The sequence below is a fragment of the Canis aureus genome, chromosome 3 (assembly GCF_053574225.1).
Source record: "Canis aureus isolate CA01 chromosome 3, VMU_Caureus_v.1.0, whole genome shotgun sequence".
NCBI lineage: Eukaryota > Metazoa > Chordata > Mammalia > Carnivora > Canidae > Canis > Canis aureus.
The window spans coordinates 29,075,063-29,093,170 of NC_135613.1; the positions used below are offsets into that span (position 1 = coordinate 29,075,063).

Here is an 18,108-nt window from a genome sequence, read left to right on the forward strand (position 1 = left end):
TTGGCAAGGCTATGTTCTCCTCTGCAGATAGACAAGTGATTCTCCATGTATTTAGTTGTTGGGGGCCTGGATCTGTAAGAGCTCACTTCTTTGATATCACTCACACCCTATAGCATTCGCTTGTAAGCCCTCTAATCCAGCGACTGCTGTGTGTGGCCACTGTGCTTGCCCCATGGTGGCTGCTGCTCTTCCAGCCTTACTAGTAGCCCAACACTTTCCTGTTCCAGTTGGCCTGCTCCTTGCAGCAGCCCTCTGAAGTGGGGTCCGTCGCTACTGGATTTCACAGAGCGGGAAACAGCCTGAGGGGACTGCAGCCGGGTGCGTGGGGTGCCCCAATCCAGGTGGCCAGCTGGGCTCCTGCCTGGTCACCCAGCGCCAGTGACTTCCACCTAATAGGAGCTCACAGAGTAGTGGACAGTGCTGTCCTCTCTCTTAGGAATTTTAGGAAGGAAATTTTATTTATTTTCCTATTTTATTTTGTTTATTTGTATTTATTTACTTTTGAAAAGGTAATTATCAGTGTTCAGAATTCACTAGGGTACGTGAGGAGAGTGTATAATTACACAGAATCCCTAAGGCAGCAGTGTCCCACCCTAGACTCAGCTAGTGTGACCTGCTTTTTTGTGTAACTTTCTGGAAACTCTAAGCAAACACAGCAGGTAAATATACCTGTATTATTTTGCTTAAAAAATATTCTTAGTAATATGTCCTATAGATTGTTCATGTAATGACATGAACAATCTCTCTTAAGACAACATAGTATTTCTCTGGATGAACCTGCCTGTATTTATCCAGACCTTTATTGATGAACATGTAGATTTTTTCTCAGTCATTTGCAATACAGACACAGCTACAGTGATTAACTTCATTTACACATATGTACATATATGTCTGTGGAATACTTCCTCCAAATGGAGTTCCTGACTCAGAGTTACGTGTTTCAAATTATTGTTAAGACCATTTATAGGTTGCTTATAAAAAAACACACTTTAAGCAGAAAGAAATGAACTGTACCTATGAAAGTTAAAGGATGGAGAAAATACAGGCCATGTAGACCTTGTAAGAAGCCTTTGTGCTGTGATGTCAGACAGTCAGTTTCAAGGTGAGGAGTACTACCAGAGATGAAGGGGCATTTCATAATGATGCAGTCAGGAAGATAGGACAGTTCTAAATGTGCATGTACCTCTGTTGAGACCTGTGAGACCACCCCCCAGACTCAGTGATTCCTTGGGAAGACTTCACATGTGTCAGCATATAATCAGCCTCATAGAAAAGGTTTACTGCAGTGAAAGGATATAGAGTAAGATCAGCAATAGGAAAGGCATATGGGGGAAAGTGTGGGGGGGCTAGGCATGTGCTTCAAGGGTCCTCACAGGACACATTCAGTTCCCTCGGTAACGAGTCATGACAACACGTATGAAATGTTCCCAGCAAGGAAGCTCGTTAGACACTCAGTGGCCACAGTGTTTGAGGACTGGTCAGGCGGGTATCCTCTGCCTAGCATGTTTCCAGATTCCACACTCCCAGCAAGAAAGGAGGTGTTTAGCGTAAACCACTGTATACAGTTTAGGCACAGGGTGCCGTTGTCAGTATGGTGATGGGAACCCTCCTGAATGCTAAGTGCCCAGCCTCCATCCAAGGGCCAGCCTCCTATACTGGCTTTTTTTTTTTTTTTTTTTTAAGAGATTTTATTTATTTATTTATCTGAGAGAGAGCAAGTGTGAGTGGAGGGGGGAGGGGTAGAGGAAGAAGGAGAAGCCGAGTCCCCACTGAGCAGGGAGTCCAATGCGGCTCTTGATCCCAGGACACTGAGATCATGACCTAAGCTGATGGCAGACACTTAACCAATTGAGCCACCCAGGTGCCCCTATACTGGCCTTTCAAAGCACAATAGTTTGGCAATAGTTTGGCATAATGGTTGGGCAAGCTGTGATTGCGCCTTTGTGTGCAGCACCCAGCGACACAGCTTCCAAACACGTGAATCAAAATTGTGTAGGACTAAAGGGAGCTCCATTCATATTCACCATCACAATTGGAGACTTTTAGCCCTCCTCTCTCAATAATTGATAGAACAAATGAACCAGAACACTCATAAGGATTTGGAAGATTGAAACACCATCCACCACTCTGACCTGACTGTCATTTCTAAAACACTATAACCAACAAATAGAATACGCGTTTTTCTCAAGTGCATGTGGGACATTCACCAAGATAGACCATATGCTGGGCCATGAAAATAAGTCTCAATGGATTTAAAAGGATTGGAATTTATAAAGAGTATATATATGTTCACTGACTTGTATGATGTTAAATTAGAAATGAACAAGAAGATACCTAGAAAATCCTCAAACAGGAGGAAATTAAACAGCATACTAACAACTAATCCTTGGGTCAAAGAAGGATTCATAGGGAAATTAGAAAATAATTTGAACTGAGTAATGGAAGAACAGACCAAAATTTATTGGGTGTGAGTAGTTTAGTCCTTGTAGGGAAATTTACATCTTTATATGACTATGTAAGAGGAGAAGAAAGTTATAAATTCGATGACCTCTATGTCCTCTTTAAGCATCACATGAGAAGAACAAGTTAAACCCAAAGAGAATAGAAGAAGAAAATGGTAGATTTCTGCTCATTTAGCAGAAATCAGTAAAGAAAGGGCAAATAATAGAGAAAATCAGCAAAGCCAGAAGTTGGTTCTTTGAAAAGATGAATAAGATTGATAAACTCCTACAAGACTGATCATGAAAAAAGAGCAAGAAAACACACAGATTGCCAATATTAGGAAGGAAAGAAGGAGCATTGCTATATATCCTACAGATGTTAAAAAGTCGAGGGATATGAATAACTTGTGTGCCAACCAATTTGATAACTTAGTTGAGAAAGACACATTTCTTGAAAAGCTCGACTTGCCAAAAGTGACACTAAAAGAAATAGAAAATATAAAAAGTCCTATATTTGTTAAATAAATGAATTCATAATTAAACAGCTTCCTACAAAGAAACTCCAGACTTTGATGACTTCATTGTTGGATTTTATAAAGTATAAGAGGAAGATTAATTAATTTGAATTTTTGATAAACTCATTCAGAAAACAGAGGAGAGAATGCTTCCCAGCTGTTATTTTGAGGCTGCCATAACTGATAACCAGTTTGGGCAAGGATATCACAAGAAAGTACAGACATCCCTCATGAATATGAACACAAAAGTTCTTAAACTATGAGGACATCAGATCTAGTGATATACGTAAAGGATAGTACCTCACAATCAGATGGGATTTAACACAGGAACCCTAAATTTTACAAGTTTTATCGTTGACTCTTGAACAATGTGAGGTTAGGGGCACTGACCCCGCAACGCAGTCAAAAATCCACACATAACTTTTGACTCCCCCAAAACTTAACAAATAATAGCCTACTATTATTCCAGAATCCTTCCTGGGAATGTAAACAGTTGACTAATATGTATTTTTTTATGCTGTATGTATCATATCCTATGTTCTTATAATAAAGTCAGCTATAGGAAAGAAAATCCTGTTAAGGTGTAAGGAAGAGAAAACACATCTACGGTTCTGTACCATCATCCTCAAAACATCATCAAAACAGAATGAAACCACATAGAAGTGGACCTGTGCAATTCAAACCTGTGTTCTTCAAGGGTCAGCTGTACGTACAAAATCAGTGAAAAGATAGCATTTAAAGGAAAACCAAGTCAAAAAAAAAAAAAAAAAAAAGACCAAGTAGGAAACACATGAAAAAGTTAGTCCTACAATGTGTACGAGTTTAGTCACTTTGAGAATTGACAACTTTAGATGATAGCAAACATCCCTGAAAGAAATTGGCCCCAGAAACCACAGTTTAACCAGGTGGCTCAGTGGTTGAGGATCTGCCTTCGACTCAGATTGTCATTCTGGGATCAAGTCCCGCATCAGGCTCTTGTAGGGGAGCCTGCTTCCCCCTCTGCCTGTGTCTCTGCCTCTGTGTGTCTATGAATAAATAAAATCTTTTAAAAAATAAATACAATCTTAAAAAAAAATAATAAATAAATAAAATCTTAAAAAAAAAAAAAAAAAAAAACCAGGGTCAGAGGATGGGCAGGTGTCTAGATGGCAGTGCTCAGGGAAGGCATGGGAGTGAGCTGGGGAGGTTCCTGAGAAAACATATGGGTAGAGAGGCAGCCCGTGTGTCGAGAGAGGTCTGAGAAAGGTCTGCAAAGTCCCAAGGGGCCCCCATACCTCTGTGATTGAAACGGGGCTCAGATGCCTCTTCCAGACCTGTCAGCTGTCTGACACCTCTGTACCCAACACTGCCTCATTCCCAGCAGCCCGGGGCAGAAAACATGCCATCATCCTTCGCTAGGGATGTAGGACTTGCAGCACTAGGCCCAGGTGAGGCCTGGGCACCTGGAGGCAGCTGGCCACCCCGTCCTTCCAGCTGTTGTTCCTCACCTCCCCACATCTGGCCCATCACTGGTGTCACCCAGTCACCTCCATGTGGTAGCTGGAGGGAGGTGTAATGGATAAAACAGTTGAGAGCTATGTAAGCATGCAGTGCGGGGATTTGACACCCATGTGCTTTGTGAGGCACCCCTGCTGAGTTCCATGGCACATTGGCTTCTCCCTCTACCTCTCACAGCTGCTGTAGGGACACAGGCAGGTGTGGGATTTTGTTTGTTCAGGCCCAGTGAGAGCAACCTAGAGAAGACCGTTTATTGCCATTCCCAAGAGGTGGGGGTGTACCAGGCCACATAGGGCCACGCGGGGTGGCATGGGGTCGATCGGGAGGCAGAGCAGCTGGAGAGACTGTGGCTGAAAGCCTTCATTGTTGTTTCTGTGGGGAGGAATGTGCAAGGCAGGCTGAGCAGATGACCAGGCTTAGGATGGCTGGTGTGAGTAATCTCAGTGGTCTCCCCGAGTCTAAGAGCCAGATGGAGGGCCAGGTGGGAGTGTGAACTCTGGATTGGTTGGTTTGCTCATCCTAGATGTTCTGGAGGGCAAGTCATTTACTCTGTATAGGAATTAGCTGGCCCCAGGAGGGGCATATATGCCCGTGTCTGTGCCTCGGGGCTTCAGTGCTCTAAGTAGCCGGGAGGGCCAAGCACTTTCATGCATAACCTGAAGACCACTGGCCATGGGAGAGAAAAGTTCCCCCCAAGGATATTGACACCTAAAAGATGCTAAGTGATCCGATTCTACCAAGCTGGTCAGTCAGCACACATGGGATGGCTCAGGATGTCAAGAACCCTTCAGGACCTGTACCCTTCTGTCTCCTAGGGAGTGCTGGAGGTGCTTTCGGAGGTGGGCTGCCATCTGCGTGTGTCTCTCTTTGATGTCACCTACCGACACTTTTTCGGGAGGACATGGAAGACCGCGGTGAGGCCGGCTGAGCAGCTTTCCAGGCAGCCGTCTAGGATCATCTTTGATGAGGTGGGCCATGGTGGCAGGCAGGGCAGCTGTGTGGCCAAGAGCAGGTGTGTGGGGCTTATGACCTGGGGACACGACCAGTGCATCTCAGACCCATCTCAGCAGATGGGTCATTGCAAAGCTTGTTTTAACACTGGGGCACTTCATTTCTAAACAAAATCTGTGTGGAGGCCAAACATCCTGAACAGATGAGAGCACATGGCTCTGGTCGAAGCGGTAGGACAGGGGGCTCCTGGAGGTCTTCTCGCCTTCAAGGACCCTTGGGGTTCTTGGAACAAAGTTAGGAAATTATTGATCTCATCTGATTCTCCTGTTTTCCCTCACTCTCCTTGTCTGCTTTCTTTCATTGTGGCTTTTTTCTTTGTTTTTAAAGATGAGCACTTGCAGCTTAGAAGGAGGGTGGCTTGCCCAGGTAGCAGGTGGCAGAGCCTGGACTCAAACCCATGCCTTCTGTTTCCATCCTGAGTGGCTGCATTGGCATTGCTTGGTGACATGGTCTTGCCCGCATGGTTGTGTCTGGCTGCAGCTAGATGGTTTGTCTTTGTTTGGCGGCACCCAATACGAGCCTCTACTCAGCCCTTGGACTGAGCGTCTAGTGGTGATGGTGGGTGGCATGGCCGTGGCACTCATGGTGTATAGCAGGGGTGATACACAAAGGCAGGTGACAGGGTCATTGCAAATTGTGGTAAGCCTCTGAAGGAGACCAGAACTGTCCCTGGGGGTGAACGGGGAGACCTGACGTGGGAGGGCAAAGAAGGAGGGTCCTCCCTGGCAGCGAGCATTGAAGCCAGACCTGCAGCAAGAGGGACTAGTCCTTTGGATGTCTGTGAGCACAGGCACTGTGAGTGGAGCAGGGCTTGCACGCTCACAGGCTGCAAACACCGGGGGCAGAGCCCAGCGCTGGGGCACACTTCCCAACACAGTTGGTCTGCTTGATTGATGTGGGTGATGGTCACAGGTATGGAAAGGGCTGAGGCCCCGTTGATGTGATCTTTCTCATGGGCAGAGTGGGCTCGAGGGGCAGGTAGTGCTGTGAGTAATGGAGGTGGCTGTGACCATAGCCATTCTTGGAGGTGTCACTGCCTGTAACCAGAGCCGAAGGTAGCCCTTTGCTGCTGGGGACTGACCTGGCCCAGACGTGAAACAAAGTAAGCTGAGCATGTGCTGCTCTCAGCATTTGGCTGCCACCCAGAGTCCAGATTATGGTTGGATTGTGGTTGGGGCTTGGATTGATTCTGATGGGAGCCCTCCCATCACAGGGTAGTGGAGGGTGCTCCTACCCCTTAGACGTCAGGAATGTTGTCCTGGGGACAGAAGTTGTGCTGCTGAAAGGCCTCTGGCCTGCCGTGCCGAGTGTGAGTCACCTGTGGGCCTGTCGGTGACTCCCTACAGGGTTTCATCAGCACAGGTGATGAGTGGCCTTCACGCCTCTGATCCAGCAGGTCAGGGTTCACCAGGAGCAGCATGGCCCCGGTGTGGCTGATCACCTGGCTTCAGCTCAGCCTCTGCTGCCTTTGAGGGTGGCCCTCAAGGGCATGGCTGTTCAAATTTCTCTTTGTCGTGGGTACAGTCTGGCCCTGGGAAGCCTGGTGTTGTGACAGTTACCAAGTGAATGATGAAGGCCATGGTGACATGGCTGTCCCCTACCAGGGAGTTAACTGTGGGCTGAGCGTTGGCTCACAGCACATTTATGTGATTCCATTCCCACCCCTCTCCTCCAGAGGCTGGTGTTCCATGTCCTTCCTTGAAGAGTAACCCAGCACATTAGGGGGCTGGGAGTGCCTGGGGCAGCGCACCTGCTCTGCAGCCTCCCCTGACCAGTGTCTGCTCCTGGGCTTTCCGTTTGGAAGAGTCTTGTGGGTAGAGGGAGGGAGGCGTGCACTGAAATCAGTACTGAGTGCTTTGCGGTTGTAGTTTTGGAATGAGTTCCTCTTCTACATCCTCCCCTCAGCCCACCCTTCCCTGGCCCATGGTGAGTGGTGGGACGTCCCTGTCATAGGGTCATGTCCTCTGCCCAGGGTGGCTTGGCTATGGTGACCCTCTAGAACTGCAGTCACGGTAGAAAACAGCCCTCAGAGCAGACCTGCTCCTCCTGGACTTGTCTAGGGTTAGCATTGCTACCCCCAGAGACCTCGGCTGCCGTGCCACTCGTGGGACCGCAACACTTCAGGTGTCTCCCAGTCCTGAGCCCTCACGGCCAAGTCCCAGGTCCAGGGTGCCAAGCGCCACCCTGCTTTGCCTCGGCTGCCCTCACATTTTGTCTTCTGCTGAGCTGGGCAGGGTGATAGGGGATTCTGGGTTAGTGAGGACTTCAGGGTTTAATGTTTCTGGAAAATTCTGCACCCTTCAGTCTTGGAGTTGCTGAAGTGGAGTGTGCATTAGGGCCGGGGGCTGGCCCTAGTGTCTTCGGCTGGGAGGTGAGGCCAGAGCCCGGACCTGCTCAGGGAGCCCTGCCGTCCAGCTGCTATGCCCAAGGCGAGCAGCAGAGGCCAGTGGCGGCCCAGGAATGAGCTCCGGTCGGCCGCGCCCTTCAGCTGCGTCCTCACGGAGCCCAGCACTACTCTCCTTTCCTTGGTGCTCAGCACACAGGGAAATAGGTTCCTCTTGAGTTGAGTTAAGGAAAGCAAAACCCCTGTGTGGCGCATGCACGCAAGCTTATGTGCACATCCGTACTTCCACGCACACGGGGCACTGATGCACAGGAGGGTCTGTGCGCTCTGCCCGCATACCCGTGGAAGTGAATACCAGGTGCCCCTTTTCAGGGGGATTCTGAAATTTGGTGAAGGTCTCTCTCTGATTTTATTGGTTGTGTTTTCTGGTCTTACTGGCCAGCAGTGGCGTGGGGAGATCTGACTGGAGGTGGGCAGGCTGCATCTTTGGAATCACCATGGCTGTCCAGTCAAATGTAGATTAATGAACCCAGCTCCTGTGCTCAGGGTTTTTACTGAGTCGTTAGGTGTCATATGTGGGCCTGATTTTATTACTTGGCAAACACTGTCCTGCAGAAAGACCTTGCCTTGAACTTGAGCTGATGTTTCCGTGAATGATGAATTCCTCCCCTCTCAGGCTCGGCCTCCCAGGTGCTGCCTGCTGGAGCCTCTCAGCTCCCAGCCCGCAGTTCTGGGCCGTCCTTCCAGACCATTCTCGTGCAGAGGAATTGCCTTTCACTTCTGCTGAGATGGTTAATAATTTGTTCAGCCTCTCAGAAAGTATCTTTTAAAAAATAATCTGGGAAGCCAAAGTACCGTGCAGTTTCTGAGATGGACATAATTCTCCTTTAAATTTTCCCCTTAACTAACCGCACACGGGCTTCCTGTGACAGTCTCATTTTTCTTCCTCCTCTTATGTTATGGGAGTGACTGGGCAGGAGTCCTAGGGGTCTCCACTGACCACCGCCACACAGACCAGGCTTGCACCTACCCAGAGCTTGCCTTGGCCCCGGGTGTTGTTAGAGGAGTAGGTAACCCAGGTGTTTGAGCTCAAGGTACAGCTAATTGGGTGGCTTCTGCTTCCCTTAAGTGACACCATGAGAAACAATTCTCAAATGTTCTTATTTGTTAGAGTAATGAGAACCATGTAATTCCCTCTTTAAAAGTGGATGCTGTTAAGGAATATCCATGTAATCCCAAGGAAAGTCCTGGAAGCTCTTCCAAGTGACTTGATTAATCCCTTACTTCTTGAACACGTGCTGGTTCTCCCTCAATAGCCAGCCTCTCATGTGTCCTCTATGCAGCTCCCAAGCATATGTGACCATGGCAGGAGCCCTAGGGCAGTGTCCTTCACCGTGGCCCCTTCCTCTCTAGCTCTATGGAAAGTACCCCCAGGACGCCGAGCCAGATATGGAGGAATGATCACTTTCCTGGATGTTTCTAGCACTGGGCCTTAGTCGTACGGAGATTTAACTACCATGGGGGATGATAGAAAGCTTTAAATTTGTCAGCTTGTGTTGTCTATTCATAATAATATATACTGTGGGTTATTTGCGTTTGCTTACTCTTCTGAGTAAGCCAAGGAAGTGTCCTTTAGGTTGGAGTGGGATTGGCTCTGGCCTTGGATATAGGGGTTGATGTAGGATGGAAGTGAGCTCTCACTTATTCCTGTGGGGTTTTAGGCCAGTGACCCAAACTCTTGACTCTGATTTCACTCATCTGGGCATGAGAGAGAACACTACGCATGTCATAAGGTTTACGTGGGTGCTAAATAATATGTTCTTCACCAACAGACACCCAGTAAGCAGTGGGCATCTGTTCAGCAGATGCATCATGCCAGGCTCTGTTCAGGAGCTGGCTGTAGCAGGTTGGAGAAGACAGTGTGTCCCCATGTCAGCCAGGGCTGAAGTTTACACTGTCACTCTGGACAGGCTCCTTAGCCTTGGCACGCTGACATGGGGGGCTGGACGAGTCTCCTAGTGGGGCTGGATCTATCGTGTTGTTTCCTGTGGGTAACAGTGGACTGAAGCTTCTGACTCTGGAACTAGAGACTTTGCATCTCTCAGCAGAGTTTCATGTAGCAGAGTTCCCCAGGCCTGGAGCATTCAGTCTTGAGGTGGGAAGTGTACAGGAACCACCCAAGCCCTCAGGTGGGAGGCTGAGCTAGCAGGTAGGAGCTGCAGGAAGTGTTATCTTTCTGCCTTCCTGAAGATATTCTATTAAAGGTTTATTTAAAAAAATTGTTTGGAAGGCACTGTTAGAATCTCTGCTCTGCTCTTCCCTGGCCGTGCCATCAGCTTTCTGCTCGGGGACTGAAGAGGGCAGGTCGAGTGGCAATGCCGTTGGGGACACATTGGCTGCAGTCTCTCCACAGAGGCACATCATCAGAGGCCCAATTTCAATTCTGTCATGTGGGTGAGAAATGGGGACCTGGCCCCGAGGCAAAATGGTGTCCATGTTTTTGAAGATCAAGGCATTAAGACAGGAGCATTTCCATGATTTATTAATCTGTTTATCCTGTCAGGGAGGAAACCTGTCAGATGTAGATGAGTGGGATGTGACTGGGGTGAACGAGGGTCCCCTCTTCTGTCTGGAGAGGCCTTCTCTTGCAGGTAATTTGATGGGCTTGACTCAAACTTTTAATCATGCAATTTCAGTTGATGCATAGGGTTTTCCTCTCAAAGCTTGCTGCATGTTGTTAATTAAATGTCCTTAGACTGAAGGGCTTATTTGCAGTTTTTGCTCAGCTGAATGCTGGCAGGATTTGTAGTGTAGCTTGTTCCTGGGCTGTAAGGTGGGAATATGCCTAGGTACCAGGTGAGCTGGACTGGCCCAACTTTACCCTCCTGGGGACGGTCCCCTCAAGGTGACCAGGGGATTAAAGCTTGTTAAAAACCAAAAATCATGGAGATCCCTGGGTGGCTAAGTGGTTTAGTGCCTGCCTTTGGTTCAGGGTGTGATCCTGGAGTCCCAGGATCAAGTCCCACGTCAGGCTCCTTGCATAGAGCCTGCTTCTCCCTCTGCCTGTGTCTCTGCCTCTCCCTCTCTCTGTGTCTCTCATGAATAAATAAAATCTTAAAAAAAAAGACAAAAACCAAAAATCAGGGGCATCTGCATGGCTCAGTGGGTTAAGCATTTGCTTTCGGATCAGGTTGTGATTTAAGGGTCATGGGATCAAGCTCCATGTCAGCCCTGAGTTGGGCTCCCTGCCCAGCGGGGAGCCTGCTTTTCCTTTTCCCTCCACACCCCCACCCCTCCTCCTGCTCCCTCGATCTTATCTCAAATAAATAAAATCTAAATGAACCCACAACACCAAAAATCAACTGAGTAAATTTGAAGATCTAATTGGCTTTATGCACGACTCATAATTTGGGCAGCATCCCATTTAGCCTCCAGAAAGGATCTATAGGAAGCTGTACAAAGTGAAAGGCTTTTATAGATACAATGGGGAAGGAAGAAGTTTCTAGCAAAGAGAAACTTTTTCAGGCAAGGTACCTTCCTGTGTGTGCGGGGGTGCAGAGGGTCTACCAGGAGATCACCTCACTGGTGCTGACCAGGGAATTCCAGATCCACCCACTCAGAGCTCCAAGCCCGGGAGAGTGGGAACTGCAGTTGGGTCTGTGTCCCTTGGTTTGCTGACTGGGGCTTAGCATAGGTGACTATAGGGCCTGTTGGGTTTTCCTAACAAGCTGTGGAGCTGCCCTGTGCTCTCACCTGTGGGAGGCTTTTACTTCCACGTGATTCTGGTCGGTCCTGAGCAGAATTTGCCATTTCTACCTGCCTAATCTAGCCTTTACATTTGAACTCTGAACTTGAGGGTGGGATCGTGTTTTCAGGCTCCTTAGAAATTCTTTAGCACGATGCTGTTCCCACACCAAAGGGTCCATAAATTATATTTGGAAGAGACCATGTGCCCTTCATGGCCAGTAGTGCCAGGGCAACACCCCTCACACCTCGGGTCGTGTTCAGGAAGTGGCACTTCCACCACTGACCCTCCCACTTGAAGATGGGGTCTTTGCAGATGGACAACAGCAGGGCTCTGCTCCTGTTGTTTTGGTCTCAGAGCAGTTGTTTTTGGGGTAAACGGAAAGGAGAGGGAGCAGCCATAAATTTGAACCTGGGACGTGTGGAAGCAGCTGGTCCCAGGGCCTCCAGGCAGAGCAATTTCAAGGTGACCTCTGGGTAGGAGATGACTGTGGCTTTGCATCACGGTTTAAGGTATTTGTTTCACTGCCAAAGGAAAAGTGGGTAGTGTTCCTAACACGGATGTGCACAGGTATAAATATAAGAGGTGAGACAGTGACAAACCCAACTCTGCAGTGGGGCTCTCCAAAACAGTTCTTGAGTCTTAGAAACAGAAACATAATTCTCTTTTGGTCCAACCACCTGTCAGCTGTAAGTGGTCATTATTTCATCATTTTGCAATAAAAGATAATAGAATAACGATTTATATCTCATGGCTGATGTTTTAATGTGTCTCTCTGTTATCCTGGGCTGACAGTCTGTGATTACAGTAAACGTTTTCCTGGTGACACCACGGTAATGACTCGTTAATGGGGGATTAGTCCAAGTTTAAATCACATCGCAGCAGCCCGGCCTTACCGCTACCTGCTTGGAGGGGGGTGGTCTTTGTGTTGGGGGCGGGTGCCACACCCATGCTCCCCCAGTGCAGATGCGATTCTGGGGACCTTCCGTGTCCAGAGCCACAGCTCAGTGCCTCCATCTAGATTTGTTCTGCAAACCCCAGCAGCGCCTCTGTCCCCATCTTCTGTGCCTACGACGTTTATTAGTTTTAAATAAAAGCAGCCAGACCGGGCATGATGAAGTTGAAGGAAGCGACCGCTGAGCAGAGGCACTGTCTCTCCTGAGCAGGAGTGCACATCGCAGGGAGGCTGGACGCAGGTGGATCTGACCCCTTCCACCGCCCCAGCTGGGGGTCCATTTGCATCCGAGGGAACGTTACAGGTGGAAAACCTTTTAAGAGAGACTTGAATACTATCTACTTGGCTTAGATTCAAAAAGAAAAAAATCTTGTAAGAAAATGATGTTAGGCGCTTTTTGTCATAAAAAGATGTTAGTCGGGCTCTGAACTGGGTATAATTACAAAGCATCTCCTAAAATCTAGGGATCCTGCTTAGTTTAAACAAAACTAGTTTAGGTGGAACTTCATAATGGTTACCCACAAAACGGGTTAGATCCAATATTGGCAAGTTGTTTTGAAGTTTTACGTGGTGAGAGCTCTGTGAAGTAGCTCAGCAGGTGTGTGTGTTTGCAGTGACTGGGTCCTTGTCGGGCAATGGGGTGGTGTGTGCGACAGGTGGTATGTGGAGGGCCTGCCATCTGTCATTTCCTGTGGGTCAGAAGCTCCAGGAGCGAAGCAAATAGTCTGCTCTCTTGGGTGTTGGGTGCTCTGGAATGTTTCTTGACTCCGAGGGAGCAAGTTTACCATGCCTGTTCTCTCCTGCGGTGCCCTGGGAGGGACGCGGTGTTCCACACGGGCACACACATTCATAGGAGGGCAGAGCGAGGGCGCCTGTACCTTTTCTGTATGCTCTCTGCAGCTGGTGGATGGTCAGTCTGTCACCGAAGTTGTGGTTTCTGTTTTGCAGCCCTTGTACTTTCACACGTCCTTGAACCACCCTAACGTGGTGGCTGTGGTTGAGGTGGTCACCGAAGGCCGGAAGCAGGATGGCTCTCTCCAGGCTCTGTCATGTGGCTTTGGAATTCTTCGGATCTTTGGCAACAAACTGGAATCTCCTACCTCTGCCTCCCAGGACAAGCGGTACCTGCCTCGTCTTCTTCATCCTTGGAGTTTTCCAGCATCATTTTGTGGAGATTTCACGCTCCCTCATTGGCTGTAACAGAAAACTTTGCAATTGTCAGCTTGTGTTGTGGTTTCTTCCTAACCGTGTGTTGTCTGGGAGCTTTTCTGCTGTGTGGTAACTGTCTGCCATTTCTCAGTGAGCCAAGGAAGTGTTCTTCAGGCTGATGTAGGAACTGATGTAGGATGAAGTGAGCTCTCACTTATTCCTGTAGGGTTTTAGGCCAGTGACCCAAACTCTTGACTGATTTCACTCATCGGGGCATGAGAGAGAACGCTACACATGTCATAAGGTTGTGTGGGTGCTAAATAATATGTTCTTCACCAACAGGCACCCAGTAAGCAGTGGGCATCTGTTCAGCAGACACATTGTGCCGGGCTCTGTTCAGGAACTGGCTATATAGCAGGACGGAGAAGATGGTGTGTCCCCATGTCAGCCAGTGCTGAAGTTTACACTGTCACTTTGGACAGGGTTCCTCAGCCTTGGCATGCTGACATGGGGGCCAGGACAAGTCTTTGCTGTGGGGGCCGTCCTCGTGCCCTGTGGGGTGTCTGAGAGCATCCCAGGCCTTACCTACCAGATTCCAAAGCCCTCTCCCCGCTGCACCCACCCCTAGCCATGACAATCAAAAATATCTCTGGACATTACCAGATATCCTCTTGGAGATGGTATCATCCCTGGTTGAGAACAGTGCTCTAGATACACAACCATGAAGATTCCTCAAATGCTGTCTTTCTTGGGACATTTCAGATATTAGAAATTTCCCTGGTGAACTTTTTCTAGGTGCCTGGGTCTTGCGTGTGTCGGGAGGAGTACTGTCTGTGTGTTGGAAGCATGTGGCCCGGGGGCATGGGGGGCTGCTGCTTTGCTCACCTGTCTCTCCTGCAGAGGATGTGATTGTATGGTGTTGACACAGCTCTAGTAGGTGTGGAGTGAGAAGCATCACTGATGTTTCTTGGCTAAATGCAGGATGCGGAGGGTTGACACGCGCTCTGTGGTCTTGCTTTGCAGGTTGAGGCTGTATCACGGCACTCCCCGAGCCCTCCTGCACCCACTGCTCCAGGACCCTTTCGAACGTAAGAGACAAGGCCTGGCCTGGCCTGAGGTGTTGCTGTGAAGTCCTCTCATCCTCCCTATGACTTTCCTGGTGTTATCTGCTTTGACTCCATCTTGTTCTCTTTCTCTGTGTAAACCATTATCAGCTTAGCTGATTTATTTAAGGGATTAGGACAAAAAGTGTCATGAGCTTGGATGGTTGACGTAACTGAAGGAACTGTAAGCACTAGCCTGAGGGGAAGGTGTTGCTTTGTGCAGACGGCCCTGGGAGAGGCAGCCCCAGAACCTCCTGGTGGGAAGGATGTGGGCCTCCTGGCCTCTGGGGCGGTGGCCTGTCCACCTGACAACCACTACAAGTAGTTGTTGTCTATCACTGGCCATGGCCATGCTAGTACCAGAAACCTTTCACTGTGAGGCCCATTGGTTATGTCCAGCACCGCAAAGCCTAAATGCACAGGAACGTCCTGCAGGGATGCCTGCCATCTTCCATGAGGCCCAGCAGCTGCAGGGGTGGGGGTGGGGGGTGTCTTAGGCAGAGCAGGGGGCTTCCTGCCATGCCTCTGTGACCTGAAGGGCATGTGACCTACTCTGGCTCCTGGCCACTTGAACGATGGGGAGGGGGCACCGGGTGGAAGCCATCTTGGAGGCCCCTGGTGGAGACCTGACCTGGCCCAGGGCCAGGATGTGGAGGGGGTCCAGTGGTTGGAGGTAGATCTGTTGGGGAGGGTGACTTTCTGTGTCTTTGAGTTGTTGCCTGGATTCTGTGATGGGAATTTTGAGCAAGCCCCATCCCTTCCACTGCCTGCTGAATTTGACGGAAATGTCACAATAGAAGAGCAATTAGTTTGAAGCTTAATGTTATTGATAAAGATTGGCTTTTACATTATTTCTCAATTGAGTCTGATCGTTACTTTGCCAGTATTTGTGTCCTACAGCATCCTTAGAATCAGGGCTTTTTTTTTTCATTTAATTTTTAATTTTATGTTAAGTAGGCTCTATGCCCAATGTGGGGCTTGAACTCACAACCCTGAGATCAAGAGTCACGTGCTCCATTGACTGAGTTAGTGCAGTGCCCCAGGGTCAGGACCTTTGGAAGGACACACACCATCAGGACCTTGTCCCGGGCAGCATTGGAAGATTGTGTGGCTGTGGCAGTGCCTGAGGAGCTATGTGGCTGGTAGCTCACCTTCTCGTGGGCATTTCCAGAAATGTACACATTTCTTGCCTGAATGGTCAATATATTCACATGATTCAGAATTAACATAAAAGGATGCCTGGGTGGCTCAGCGGTTGAGCGTCTGCCTTTGGCTCAGGTTGTGATCCCTGGAGTCCTGGGATCAAGTCCCACATCAGACTCCCTGCAGGGAGCCTGCTTCTTCTTCTGCCTATGTCTCTGCCTCTCTCTGTGTCTCCCATGAGCAAATAAATAAAATCTTAAAAAAATAGCATAAAAAAGTGTAACAAGGTTCAGTGAGCTCCCCTGCCCCTGCAGTGTTCTGCTCTCCTTCCTCCATACCCCAGGCAGCCCCTCTGAGTCTCCTGGACCCTGGGGGGTCTTTGTACCAGGACAGGAGCAGAGCCGCATGTCCATCTCATTTTTCTCATTTTAGAGAAGGTTTGTTTGGTCTTGGTGTTGAGAGAGCCCCTCGTTCTCCCTATGACCTCATGGTATGTTGTTGAGTTGTTGAGTGTGTGTTCTGTGTTGACTGAGTGGCCCTGCCAGTGGATACCGGGCAGATCCAGGGCCCTGGGGCTGGGTACGTTGCTGGTGTGGACACCTCTCTTTTGTATATGTGCCCAATAACTGTGGGTCGAGCTCTTGGAAGCTGCAGAGCTCGGTCTGGGGGCTAGTTTGTAACATTTCTCCTATTTGCCTTCCATGGAGGCCCAACCAGTGTCTCTCCAGCCGGCCACACGAGAGGGTACCTCTCAGGGCACTTAAAAATTTAAAGTTAGCAGACCCTATGTGTGTAGTCATTAGGTAATAAAAATATAGTTTTCATTAATTGCTTTTCCTAATGAATGCAGTTGGTCATATTGAGAAATAACCTAAAAGCCAATCTTTATCAATAAAATTAAGCTTCAGACTTTAGCTCTTTTCTTATGAAATCATGTAGCTTGCCTCACAAGGTGGTGAGGCTCCTGTCAGTGGAAGAAATCAAGGCCAAGCAAGGTTTTGGCGGGGATGAGTAGAGGGCATGTCCTGGTCCCTCTCAGCTTCTGGGCCCTGTGATTCTGGACTCTGCCTCTTGCACCCCAGGGTCTGTTCTGTTGGTTTTGTTCCCTCCAGCTCCCTGAGCACTGTGTCTGGGCCTTTCTCAGCTGCTGCTTTCTCAGGGTGCTCTCCTTCTTCCCCTAGCTCGCTGTGCGTTATGTATACCTTTCTCAGGGTCCGATCCTATTGTCCTTTGTGCTGTGGGTATCTGTGTTTGTGTATCGGTTGCCCAGATGAGCACATGTCCTCGAGGCGGGGCTCTGTCTTGGTCTCCTGCCTCTCCCAGGGCCTAGTCCCGATGCTCTGTGGGACTCCAGGGTGCAGGTGCTGAGGGGAAAGGGTCCCTTGCAGTCCCCCGCTGAGCTGAGGACCAGGCAATGCCTGGACTTCACACCTTGGGCGGAGAGGCAAGCAGGAGAGATTTCACTATGTGGATTAAAAGCAAGTATCTCTGTTATTGCAGTTTTGGTAGAGAGTTACTAAGGATTTAGTAAGGATTAGTTTGCTTTTTAGGCTGAACTAACAGAGCGATTCCCCCATCTCCATGGAAAAATATGTTTCCTGTTTGTGGTGTTTCTTAGATGCTCAGTTTATTGGCTGGTTTGACTGAAAGGGCCTTTAGTGCCAACTCTCATATAGGTGTTTTCTCCTACAGAAAATAAACACATGACCCTCATTGAGAGCTGCAGCCTGCAATACACTCTGAAGCCACACCCGCTCCTGGAGCCCGTGTTCCATCTTCTTCCCCAGAACCTTCTGGTGTCTGGTCTGCAGCACATCCCTGGCCTCGTTCCAGCTCATGGAGAAAAGGGTAAGGGTTGCTCTGTCTCCCTCTATTTGGTGAGTCTGTATTAGTTTGGTGGTCAGACCTTGCAGGGATCAGGCTCTGTGCTATGAGGTGGGCTGGGTGTGGCTAGGTACCCTTAGCAAATGGGAGGAGAGAGAGGAGAGGAGGAAGGGAGGAGGAGAGGAGGGAGGAGAGGGGAAGGGAGGGAGGGGAGGGAGGAGGGCAGGGCACAGGTCCCTTCAGAGCGGTGTCTCTCATCCCTCAAGTTGCTTCTGTGTCCTTACTTGGGAAATGCTGTCATAAGATCCATCGTTCGCATTTTCATGACCAAGGTCGGGAAAACGGGAAAACCACTGTTGTTAGTTCCCACCCTTGCTGGGC

General features: G+C 49.0%; 1 protein-coding gene across 15 annotated transcripts in view; it reads left to right on the top strand.

Annotated features, from left to right (window-relative positions):
• Nucleotides 1–18,108, top strand: part of NPHP4 (nephrocystin 4) — a 129,951-nt gene that overhangs the window by 8,305 nt on the left and 103,538 nt on the right. For all 15 annotated transcript variants that reach the window (XR_013376187.1, XR_013376188.1, XM_077891448.1 and 12 more), the window contains 4 exons: nt 5,269–5,421; nt 13,457–13,629; nt 14,681–14,745; nt 17,596–17,751. Coding sequence is in view for 13 of the 15 variants with exons in the window: in XM_077891448.1 (XP_077747574.1) it covers nt 5,269–5,421; nt 13,457–13,629; nt 14,681–14,745; nt 17,596–17,751 (547 nt within the window). In the remaining 2 variants the exon portion in view is untranslated. The remainder of the gene's footprint in view (nt 1–5,268; nt 5,422–13,456; nt 13,630–14,680; nt 14,746–17,595; nt 17,752–18,108) is intronic.